Source organism: Megascapheus bottae, chromosome 6 (genome assembly GCF_031878675.1).
Source record: "Megascapheus bottae isolate mThoBot1 chromosome 6, mThoBot2.hap1, whole genome shotgun sequence".
Lineage (NCBI taxonomy): Eukaryota > Metazoa > Chordata > Mammalia > Rodentia > Geomyidae > Megascapheus > Megascapheus bottae.
Window position 1 is genome coordinate 5,549,976 of NC_143514.1, and position 12,551 is coordinate 5,562,526.

The 12,551-nt window shown below is 44.5% G+C and overlaps 1 protein-coding gene and 1 long non-coding RNA gene across 2 annotated transcripts in view; one reads left to right on the forward strand and one right to left on the reverse strand.

Annotated features, from left to right (window-relative positions):
- Positions 1 to 290: 290 nt before the first annotated feature.
- Chd1l (chromodomain helicase DNA binding protein 1 like) overlaps positions 291 to 12,551 on the reverse strand; it is a 31,215-nt gene continuing 18,954 nt past the window's right edge. Inside the window, exons 16-23 of the mRNA XM_090334167.1 lie at positions 10,196 to 10,344; positions 8,667 to 8,830; positions 7,275 to 7,480; positions 6,147 to 6,245; positions 4,216 to 4,286; positions 1,968 to 2,082; positions 1,295 to 1,403; positions 291 to 573 (exon numbers count right to left, since the gene is read on the reverse strand). Of these exons, the coding sequence (XP_090190293.1) occupies positions 495 to 573; positions 1,295 to 1,403; positions 1,968 to 2,082; positions 4,216 to 4,286; positions 6,147 to 6,245; positions 7,275 to 7,480; positions 8,667 to 8,830; positions 10,196 to 10,344 (992 nt within the window). The 3' untranslated portion in view covers positions 291 to 494. The remainder of the gene's footprint in view (positions 574 to 1,294; positions 1,404 to 1,967; positions 2,083 to 4,215; positions 4,287 to 6,146; positions 6,246 to 7,274; positions 7,481 to 8,666; positions 8,831 to 10,195; positions 10,345 to 12,551) is intronic.
- Positions 11,695 to 12,333, forward strand: LOC150061293 (uncharacterized). Its single transcript, XR_016535899.1, has 3 exons — positions 11,695 to 11,781; positions 11,989 to 12,114; positions 12,254 to 12,333. It is a non-coding gene; the product is annotated as an uncharacterized LOC150061293 (long non-coding RNA).

Consider the following 12,551-nt stretch of genomic DNA (forward strand, 5'->3'; position numbering starts at 1 on the left):
TGAGATCTGAACCACGGTTCAAAGCCAGCCTGCAGGAAAGTTCATGAGATTATCACCAACAGACCAGAAAAAAGCTGGAAGGGAAGATGTGGCTCAAGTGGTAGAGTGCCAACCTTGATCAAAAAGAAGCTAAAGGACAATACCTAGGTCCTGAGTTCAAGTTGCTGGCACCTAAGTTCAGTACACATGAACACACACACACACACACACACACATGCATACACACTTAGCCTATTCAAGGGTAAGAAAACTAGAAATAGGGGAAAGAAAGCACCAAAACTAGTTGAGATAGAAAATTTATTATTACACCAAGTTATGTGAAGCCAAGCAGTACATTCCTGTATTACAGGTACAGATCAGAGTCACCCACCCAGGAAGACAAATGACAACCCAGAAAATGGACAATCCCAGAGGCCAACCTGGTCCCAGGTTCCTCTTGGAGTCCTCCATGGCAGTCACTCTGGGGATGGGGTGGTGGAGCCCCAGGTTGGCCTTTAGGGCAGCAAACGGGTGGAGGAGGAAGTGGAGGATGGGGAATGGATGCCAGCAATCCTGCTTCTAGGAAAATAGTATCTGATAAAGGTGGTCAAGGAAGCATGGTCTCCACTTTAAACCACTGTTTTTCTCTCTGAGTGACTGTGCAATTCACTCCTAAACCTGTAGAATCCCTGGATTTCTTTCCTGTGTACCACACATACTTCCAGTGCTTTTAAGACTCGTGGCTATTTCTGTTGTCTGCTGCCCCAAACTCTTCACCTTCTGCCTCTGTTGTGGAAGCATACAACACATGACAACATGACTGCTCTACTATCTTCTATAGTAATTCAAGGGTTTGCTGGTTTTTTGTTTTGGGGTATGTGTGTGTGTGTGGTCCCGAGGTCTGAACTCAGGACTCACATTTGCTAAACACATCCAGTTGAGCCATGCTCCCATTCGTTGTTACTTTAATTTCAGATGAGGTCTCAAGGTTTTGCACTCTTGTTGAGCTTCATTTGCTCAATGCTGGTGCTCTACCACTTGAGCCATAACTCCACTTCTGGTCTTTTGTTGGTTAATTGGAGATAAGAGACAGATGGCTTTTCCGGCCTAGGCTGGCTTTGAACCATGATCCACAGGTATCAGCTTTCTGAGGAGCTAGGATTACAGGTATGAGGCACTAGTGCCACGGCTTCTTAGTTTGTATCTGGAAACACAGGACGGGACCAGGCCTTAGACTGAACAGCAGTCCCGGGAGACAAAGCCCATTTTTCTTCTTGGGCTGGGTGAAGGAACTATGAAGATCACTAAAGGATACATGTACGTTGGGATGCCTTTGGCAGCCAAGTACTTCCGAATAAGACGCTCGGTCCCATACCAATTGAAACCCTTGGTGGCATGTCCGATGCGCGGAAGATGAACACTTGCTGTGAAAAAGGAGAGACGAAATCATGGCATCTTTATTCCTCAAAAGCTTTTGGATGGGCCAGGAGTTTGGCCTAGTGGTAGAGTGCTTGCCTAGCATGCATGAAAACCCGGGTTTGATTCCTCAGTACCACATACATAGGAAAAAAAAAAGCCCGATGGACGAAAAATAATATACACAGGAGCCAGGGACTGGAGCTCACACCTACAATCCTAGCTACTTAGGAGGCTGAAATCCAAGGATTACAGTTCAAAGCCAGCCTGGGTAGCGAAGTCCATGTGACTCTTATCTTCAATAAACCACTCAAAAAGCCAGAAGTGGAGCTGTGGCTCAATTGGTAGAGCATCAACTATGAGCACAAAATCCAAAATCATGACAAAATACCTAGTGGATAGATGTGATCTCCAAGTGTTGGAGTTACAAAGGATTCCCAAAGGAATCATGTCGACAGCTACACACCTTGGTTCTCACTTCACCCAACAAGTCAGGGGGGCGTAGACTCCCACAAGAGACACCCGCATCTACACTGAAATGCCTCCCTCTCAACACAGATGGAAGAGCTCACCTTTCTTTTTCTTTGCTGCTACATAGATCTTCTTCAGGCCTGCTTCTAAGGCTGCCATCCGAATGCCAGAGAGGGTGTTGGCACGATCTCGGTGTTGAGCCACAATCAAGGCCAACTAGGAAGAACAACCATAAAAGCAGCCATGAATAAGAAACTGCCATGGTGGCTCGGGAGTTTGGCCTAGTGGTAGAGTGCATGAAGCCCTGGATGTGATTCCTCGTTATCACATATACAGGAATAAGCTGGAAGTGGTGCTATGGTTCAAGTGGTAGAGAGTTAGCCTTGAACCTCTAAGGACAGTCCCCAGGCTCCGAGTTTAAGCCCCAGGACTGCCAAAAGAAAAAGAAAAGAAAAAAAAGAAACAGCCACAGTCAACCAACTGACCTGCCCGTGGAAGGGAGATAGCTTTGTGGGGCCCTTGGAACATGATTCCATCTCATCCCAATGTTCCGCACAGATAACAATGCCCTATTAAATGTATGATTTTGTACCCCTTTATAACTGCACTATCTTATTTAGTGGTCACTCTCTGAATAAACTTTTCTTTTTCACTCAATATAGGTTAAACATCTAAGTCAAAAAGCCAGATGCTAGAGGCTCACACCTGTAATCGTAGCTATTCATGAGGCTGGGATCTGAATGATCGCAGTCCAAAGCCACTCAAGGTGGGAAGAAAAAGGCTGTTGCTCTCCTTCTCCAATTCATCACTGAAGAGCCAGACTGAAGCCACAGCTCAAGTGATGGTCAGCTGTGAGCAGAAATGAAAGTGAGGGTGCAAGGCCTTGAGTTCAAGCCCTGGTACCAACACATGCAGCGCATGCATATGCATACACACACACACACACACACACACACACACACACACACACACACACACACACACTATCTAAATCTCTCAGGCTAAGAATTCCAATACAAGCCAGGCACTGGTGGCCCACACCTACAATCCTAGCTACTTGAAGTCTAGTATCTGTAGGATCATTGTAAGAAGGATGACCAGACAGAAAATCATCTGTCTGTCTGTCTGTCTGTCTATCTATCTATCTATCTATCTATCTATCTATCTATCTATCTATCTATCTATCTATCCAGGGGTGTATCTATCTATCTATCTATCTATCTAGGGGTGTATCTATCTATCTATCTATCTATCTATCTATCTATCTATCTATCTATCTATCTATCTATCTATCTAGGGGTGTATCTATCTATCTATCTATCTATCTATCTATCTATCTATCTATCTATCTATCTATCTATCTATGGGTGTATCTATCTATCTATCTATCTATCTATCTATCTATCTATCTAGGGGTGTATCTATCTATCTATCTATCTATCTATCATCTATCTAGGGGTGTATCTATCTATCTATCTATCTATCTATCTATCTATCTATCTATCTATCTATCCATCCACCCACCCACCTATCTATCTATCTATCTATCTATCTATCTATCTATCTATCTATCTATCTATCTATCTATCTATCTATCTATCTAGGGGTGTGTGTGCCAATACTGGGTCTTGAACTCAGAATCTGTCCTCTTGCTCAGTTGTTTTTCCACTCAAGGCCGACCCTCTACCACTTAAACCACAGCTTCACTTACATCTTTTTGCTAGTTAACTGGAGATAAAAAGTCTCATGGATTTTCCCGCCCTGGCTAGCTTTGAACCATGATCCTGAGTAGCTAAAATTCCACCATGAACTTTTTTTTTGTCCATGGTGGGACTTGAACTCTGGGCCTGGGCACTGTTCCTGAGCTCGTCAGCTCAAGGCTGACCCCCTTACCCCTTGAGTCACAGCGCCACTTCCAGTTTTCTGGTGGTTAACTGGAGATAAAAGTCTCATGGACTTTCCTGCCCAGGCTGGCTTTGAACCATGATCCTCAGATCTCAGCCTCCTGGCTAGTGCCCAGCCTCCACCACGAACTTTTAAGAAGAGAAAACTTGGTCGCATGGGAAGAAGCAGGGATGCTCATGAGCAGAGTGTGTGATCACATTACAGGAGGCCACCCACAAACAAGGAAAGGCTGAAAGAAAGCCCTGACCAGGGTCTATGGGCCGTAGCACTGTGGGAAATACATCCAAACACTGTAGCACCATATCACGACAGCCCTGCCACATGACCCCACCGCAGGCCAGAGGCCAGACAGCTTTATAACAAGTTCATATGAGCCTAACTTTCATCTTTCATTCTGACTATTCTGTGTGTGTGTGTGTGTGTGTGTGTGTGTGTTTGACTTACCAAATCCTGCCCCTTGTCTCTTGATTCTTTATCATCAATGGGAAATAAAAGGACACCCCCCAAACACAAATCTGAGGAGAGAAAAAAAAACAAAACAAATCACAAAAACAACCAAAAGAACATTACATTCCCAAGGTCTATGGCACAGGGTCTACTCTGAATACGTCTGGGCTGCCCAGCTGTGTACGCTTTGCTGGGCCCTCCTGCAGAAAGGAGGCCTGCTCTAACTTCCACGTCCCACAAGCCCAAGTCTACACAGACAGCAGACCACCCCTCACAGCCAAAGGGTCCCAAAGCTGTGTGACTGACCTTGGTTCAAAGCCAGTGGTCTTTTCCTGTTCTTATCCTCATTTCAGCATCTCATACTAAAGACTACTTTGCTAAGTGAGTGAGTGTGTGTGTGTGTGTGTATGTGTGTGTGTGTGTGGCCCTGGGGCTTGGACTTAGGGCCTGGTGCTATCCCTTAGCTTTTTTACTCAAGACCATGCTCTACTACTTAAGCCACAGCTCCACTTCTGGCTTTTTTTTTTGGCCAGACTTGGGGCATGGACTCAGGGTCTGGGTGATGTCCCAGAGCCTCTTTGTGCTCAAGGCTAGCACTGTACCACTTGGGCCAAAGTACCATTTCCAGCCTTTTCAGAATAGTTTATTGGAGATAAGAGTCTCATGGACTTTCCTGCCCAAGTTGACTTTGACCTGCAAATCCTATCTCATAGCTAGGATTACAGATGTGAGCACCAGTTCCTGGTTCATTAATGATGTTTTGCATTTAAACCCAGATTTCACTTCCACACACATGCCTTATTGTATATGTGCAAATACTTCAACAGCCTCCTCCTCATCTGAAATAATTCTGGTCCCATACATTTTTTGAAAAAGGCTATTCAACTTTTACCTCAAAACACTATGTCTTCAAGCAACTCAGTCTTGCCTTTGTTCCTCTAAGGAAATATTTTCTACTTTGTTCCCTGCCCTCTTGTTTTACAGGCTGTTAACACTGGATTAGATCTCTCTCCTCTGCTTTTCCAGCTGCTGAGTCAGCTCCAGATCTGGGCTGAGTGTATCCACCCTTGTGAAGGTGCCAATCAAACAGCACTAAAAATCCATCAGAAAAATCCAGAGGGCCCCATATGATCATGATGATAATGTTACCTCTTGTATGTTGTGCTTTCTGCATGCCAGCGGGGTGACTTTCCATTCTTCTGTGCCAAGGGATGCTATTTGCTCAGTATTACAACCTCCCCTGGCTCCTGACTTCTGTCGCAGGTTAAGTTAAACCTGGTTTAACTTAACACACCCTCCCATCTCTCAGCACCTGGCCCCATCTACTGATCTACATGTAGCACCTCAATAGTGGGGTAAGGGGGACTGGGAATGTGGCTTGTCTAGCATGCATGAAGTGCTGGGCTTGATTCCTCAGTATCACATAAACAGAAAAAGCCAGAAGTGGCGCTGTGGCTCAAGTGGTAGAGTGTTAATCCTGAGCAAAAGAATCTCAGAGACAGTGCCCAGGCCCTGAGTTCAAGCCCCAGACTGGCAAAAAACAAAACAACAACAAAAAAAATTCAATAGTGCGCATGGTTTCTCTCCATAGGTTTGAGGCCTTCATGAGATTCTCCCTAAGGAAGAGGGGCTGAGCTGGAAGCAATGAGATAATCTTTGTTCTAAGACCTGAAGACAGATGTCACGAGTGACATTTTTCAGAACACATGCGCACTCAGGAGCCCCATTATAATTCCATCAAGGTAGGTGGAAAAATATCACTCGCCAATCACAGATGAGGAAACAGTCAGAGGGAAAGGGACCATCTCTAAATGACATCACAAGCTAACTGATGACAGAACTCAGGCCCTAAGCAGCTCTTCTGACTCCTTACCCATCTAGTATTATGTGAAGTGTCCTTTCCTCACTATTCCATCTTGCCTCTTTACCTTGCATTTTCCCAGCCAACTCGTATTGTTTTCGTGGCTCAGCTGATCTTGCTTCCAGGGCTGTGAATAAACCACCTCGGCCCCAACGGCCAGAGTCATCTGACAGAGGAAAAGAGAAAATTTTCATTTACAGAAAGTCCAGTTGAATTGTCAACTAGAATACAAAACAGGCACACCCAATAGGCTAGAGAAAAGGGATCTGATCCAGAAATTTTCTATTTGGATTTCCCAAATACACTGAGGACTTCTAGGAGACACAACTAACCATCCTACCAGGTCAGCATCTCCAATATGTGTCTGTGACTTCCAGGAGGCAAGTGAAAAAGAAAGGGCAGGAGCAGAACCTCCTCCCTTAGTCCCTTGAATTCCGATGACACATACTATAAGGACTGTCAGGCATTGCTGTATAAGCAAGGGTGACAGCAGTGAAAAAAACACAGCCCATTTCTGCCCAGGGCAGCTTCTTTTCTGATGCAAAGCTATGGGCAAATCAAAACACATGCTAATACGACAGGTGGTGATCTAGAGTGACAAAGGAAGTAGAGTAGGAAGAGGAGGGAGAACAGCACAGAGGTGGAGACTGTTTTGTGAGTGTTGATCAGGAAGCCAGGAGCTGAAAGCTCAGATCTTGTCATTCTGGCTACTCAGGAGGCTGAGATCTGAAGATTATGATTTGGAGCCAGCCCAGGAAGAAAGTCTGTGACACTCATCTCCAGTGAACCAGCGAAAAGCTGGAAGTGGAGGTGTAGCTCAAGAGGTAGAAGAGCAAGTCTTGGGCAAAAAAGAAAAAAAAGCCAAGGAGAATGCAAGGCCCTGACTTCAAGCCCCAGTATAAGTGCATGCGCGTGCGCGCACACACACACGTGCACACACACACACACACACACACACACACACACCACACACACACACACACACACACACACACAGTGCAGAAGATGAAGCAGGCATATTCCATTAGATGGCTAACGAAGTTGAGGCTCAAGAGAGATTGGGTGGAAGGAAAAAGAGTCAAGTCTGTGTCTTGATTCTGAACCCTGCTTTTCTGGAATCACTACACTTACGTGGCCATTTTCCATGTCCTCCCCACTTCTTGGTGCCATCCAGGCTCCAGGCCCTGTCACCTACCTACGCAGTGCACGATAAGAGCGTCTTCTGGCCCGGCCTGCGGGTGGGTAACATCTCCACTGACATACTTGATGGAGGTGGAGTCCAGGTCTCCATCATCCAGGTCAGAAGAGTCCTCTTCGGCCTCATCCTCAAGCTCCTCTGCCTCACTGTCCTCCGAAGGCAGGCACGAAGACTGGTAGCTGTTGGACTCCCACCAGGCCATCCTTCAGGAGGCCAAAGAGAAGAAGGGAATCAGCTAGCCCTGAAACATTCTGCGCTGCCAGTTACAAACAATATGGCCATGTGGAAAGACAACGAGAAACTTGCCTGGATTGAAGTTTTCCACTCATTTGTAAATAAGTCACTGATAAGCTCACTGCCTCCTGACTACACTTCAATAATTAGCAGCCAACAAATGTCTCTGATTCTAAGAAAATGACTACAAGGGACTGTTCAAATAAATGACTTCTTGTCAGCTACAATAAAACCTTCCAAATTTCTTATTTCCTCTGGTGGCTCATGCCTGTAATCCTAGCTACTCAGGATCTGAGATCTAAGGATCATAGTTCAAACTCATCCAAGGCAGAAAAGTCACTGTGAAACTCTTACCTCCAATTAACCACCAGAAAACCAGAAGTAGAGCTGTGGCTTAAAGTGGTAGAATGCTAACCTTGAGAGAAAAAGCTCAGGGACAGAGCCCAGGTCCTGAGTTTAAGCCCCATGACTGTCAAAAGCAAACAACCAAAAAATTATTTCAACAGAATACATATCTCTGCACTCAGGGTGTCTCACTGAAGCAGATGAAATGTTCATCTTTCGCATATGTTCTGATATGAATAGTTACAGCTAGTTTTGATGAACATTTTCTGTGCTGTGCACCTGTGAGCTCTGCACTTTCGTTTGGCTTTTTTACTCACAGCTGGTGCTCTACTGTTTGTCCTATCTCCATTTCCCATTCTTCGCTGATTAACTGGAGATGACTATCATGGACTGGACTGGGGAGTTTGGCCTAGTGGTTAAAGTGCTTGCCTAGCATGCATAAAGACCTGGGTTCAATTCCTTGGTACCACATACATAGGAAAAGCCAGAAGTGGTGCTGAGGCTCAAGTGGTAAGCTCTAGCCTTGAGAAAGCCTGAGGACAGTGCTCAGGCCCTGAGTTCAAACCCCAGGACTGGCAAAAAAAAAGAAAGAAAAAAAGAAAAAGAAGATCATGGACTTTTCTGCCCAAGCTGGCTTCAAACCATGATTCTCAGATCTCAGCCTCCTCAGTAGGTAGGATGACATGTGTGAGCCACCGACAAATACTACATTTTCTAGTTTTTGAATGTGACATTCAGCTATAGAGTCCAGCTATGCAACAGTGACCCCTTAACAAACCATGACCCTCAGCTTGGTCGTAGGATGCGTACTTTTTCTTATGCTCAGCTTCTTCCTTTGCCTGCCTCCTCTCCTCTATCTGTCTCTTTCTCTTGGCTGCTGCTGCTTCTCTTTTCTTCCGTCTCTCCTCCAGTTCTTCTGGGCTCAGAACTCGCTTCCTCTTGGGAGTCCCCTCCACAAGACCGGGAATTAGAACCTGAAGGAGAGCAAGGGCTGTAGGTTGGAACGTCAGGCACTATGATCATTACTCAGCCATGTAGAGAACAACATGCTGGGTGCTGTCTCTGTATTACCCACATGGTTCGAATTACTGTTACGCAGTAAGATCACAGGGATGGTGACCACCGTGACAGGCTCTATCCTTTCCACTTGCTTCATGGGAATGAGATACTTCTGCACAGGACTTGTTTTCCCCCCTAGACTGAAAGTATATCTTGCACCATGGTATTTTCATGGTATATTCAAATCTTTTCTACAAATGTATCGCACAATTCCTTTTCAAACAAAGATTTCTGTTGGGCGCTGGTGGCTCATGCCTGGAATCCTAGGAGGCTGAGATCTGAGGATCATGGTTCAAAGACAGCTTCAGCAGAAAAATCTGACACCTCTATCTTCAATGAAGCGGCAAAAGGCCCAAGTGGTGGAGCGTCAGCTGTGAGAGAAAAAGCCTGAGTATTTCCTCACACACAAAAAAGCAAAATGATGCATCATCTTGATTATCTTAATGATAGCTAAAATTTAGTGAGCACATATTAAGCAGCCAACATTGAACATTACTTGTCATTTATGACATAAGGTCACAATGGTCAACAGTGGGTGTTATGATCCTCTGGGGTGGCTTAGAAAAGAAGGGCCGCAGATGCCTGCAGCAGCAGTGAAGGATACAGTATATGCACCTTGCTCTCTTTTCTTTTTGTCAGCTCTAGAGCTTGAGATCTGGGACTGAAAGCTATCCCTGAGCTTTTTTACTCAAGGCTAGTCCTCAACCACTTTGGGGCACCGCTCTACTTCCAGTTTTCTGGTGGTTCATTGGAGATAAGTCTCACAGACTTTCCTGCCTGGACTGGTTTTCAACTGCAATCCCCAAATCTCAGCTTCCCGAGTAGCTAGGTCTATAGGCATAAGCCACCAGCACCTAGCTTGCCTGCTTTTATACTAGTTCTGGGTCTTGCATTTAGGACCCCATGCTTTCCCTTAGATTTTCTGTTCAAGACTGAGTTCTTCTTGAGCCACAGCAATAGTTATGGCTTTTTGGTGGTTAAATGGATAACAGTCTCTAATATTTGTCTGCCTAGCTGGCTTTGAACCCTGAACCTTAAATCTCAGTCTCCTCAATAGCTAGGATAACAAGCATGAACCACTAGCACCCAGCTTTGTTAGTGTTTTATTATGAGAATATTTTACACGGCTCTGGGATCCAGTTAATTTGTTGCAGTCAATAGTTACTCATTTCTCAACAAATCACCCTAAGAGAATAAAATGATCCTAGCTTCATTTTTTTTTCTTTTACTATGACAGTTTGGAAGAATTTATACTATTACATTAAATTAATAGTTCTTACACAGCCTTTCTTTCGGAGTGACCGTCCCTCTTGACTCATTTTCTCCAAAAGAGTTTTCTGAAGAGTTACCAGCTGCTCAAATGACTTTTTGTCTTCTTTACTGGGCTCTTTAGAATAATCTTTACCTTCAAATAAGTACATATGGTTTTCTAAGAACATAAAACACAAAGAGAGAGAGAAATGTTAAAACAATGAGAAACCAGCTGGGTGCTGGCAGCTAACTAGGAGCTGGTGGCTCACACCTGTAATCCTTCCTAGCTACACAGGAGACTGAGAACTGAGGATCATGATGCGAAGCCAGCCCAGGCATACAAACTTGGGAGGATCTATGTCCAATTACAGCAAAAACAAAGTAAAGAAAAAAGCTTATTTTCTATTCAAAGCTGTGAGTATTAAGGTGACTAGGTTGCCACCATGTTTTGAACAGGCTGAAAGCAGCTTGTGATGAAATGGCTTCCTTTCCCATCATGCTCTGGTATGCACAGAAATCCATATTTCTGCAAGAACAGGACTTGGTCCACATACAACATGGGGCTCTCTCTCTCTGGCTATTCTTCATCATTGATCTCAATGACCTTAGCATTCCCCCATACAATCTCTACTTTTTTGATCAAACACATCTTTTCCCCATTCCTATATAGTAAAAGGTACAAATGGGAGATGGAGAAGAAAAAAAAAGTGTCACCACCAAAATAATCTCTTAAATACAGTTTTTCTGTTTGTTGTGTGTGCATGTGTGTGTGTGTGTGTGTGTGTGTGTGTGTGTGTGTGTGTGTATGTGTTGGTCCTAGGGCTTAAACTCAGGGACTGAACACGGTCCCTTAGCTTTTTCCCTCAAAGCTGGCATCTACCACCTGAGCCATACTTCCATGTCCAGATTTTTTGGTGGATAATCATAGATGAGAAGTCTCACAGACTTTTCTGCCTGGGCTGACTTTAAACCTCAGACATCGGATCTCAGCCTCCTGTACAGGTAAGATTATAGGTATGAGCCACCAGCTCTTGGGGCTGGAGCTCAGAGCCTGAACACTGTCCCTTGGGGCTTTCTCAAGGCTAGCCCTCTACCACTTGAGCCACAGCACCACTTCCAGCTTTTTCTATGTATGTGGTACTGAGGAACCGACTCTGGGTCTTTGTGCATGCTAGGCAAGCACTCTACCACTAGGCCACGCTCCATGCCCTTGTAATGTAATCTTTTTTTTTTTTTTTTTTTTTTTTTTTGCTTGAGCTCAGGGCCTGAGCACTGTGCTTGGACTTTCTCAAGGCTAGAGCTCTACCACTTGAGCCTCAGCACCACTTCTGGCTTTTTTTTTCTACGTATGTGGTACTGAGGAATCGAATCCGGGTCTTTGTGCATGCTAGGCAAGCTCTCTACCACTAGGCCAAACTCTTCGCCCTTGTAATGTAATCTTAAACAATGTGTTCACCCCTATCATCTCGCCTGACTTTTGTAATCAGGTAAGAAGGCAAAGCAGGTATTACTAGCACCGTTTTGTAGACAAGGATACAGAGGCTCTGTGAAGCTAGGTCATCTGCCAAGACTGTGAATCAAGTGAAAACCAGCCAAGACCAGCAACCACAGATAGGTAAGAGAACGAGTGGAAACTGAAGTGTATTTAATAACACATGTTAACAAATAATGTATTTCCCCAGCTTTATGAAATTAGCTGTAAGTATGTTTTCCCTGGGGAAAATGAAAGCAAAACATTTTCATTCTCAAGAGATCAACTGCTCCACACTTGTACCCAATCTAGCCAGCTGTAATTCTAATTGGCATTTGCTAATTAAATCAGCAGGGGGCTTGCAATGAGGCTCTCTATCAACAAGTGAGAGAAAAAAAATAAGGAGCCAGGAAATGTCATATATGATCAACGGACATAGCTGCAGACTGCATGAAATTTTCAACTCAAAAATGCAAGGTTTGTTTGGTTGTTTTTTTTTTGTTTTAAGATAAAGCAATCCTGCTTTTGATTTACTTTTGACAGAGGCTGTTTCAATTTCTACTCTTTCATATTCATTCATGAAATGCTCACTGTGTTCTCCATCTTAATTTTGTAGCCATGAGGAGGCTGAAGCCCACAGGAACATCTTCCACTCAGGAAGCCAGACTCGCCCCTCACAGCCAGCATCCTACAGTGTTCAATGTCCACATGTAGAGGTGTGCCCAGGGAACTTGGGGGACGGGTGGGGTGGAGAGAGATGGGGAGAAGGATGGAATGGGTGACAAGGATCAAGATGACCTGTACTCAGAAACTTGACAGGTTGACTTGAAACTCCTGTGTACAACTACCTAAAGATAATGTCTCAAAAATATTTCAAAAAGAAAACATTACAAATTTTAATTCAACTGAGGGGT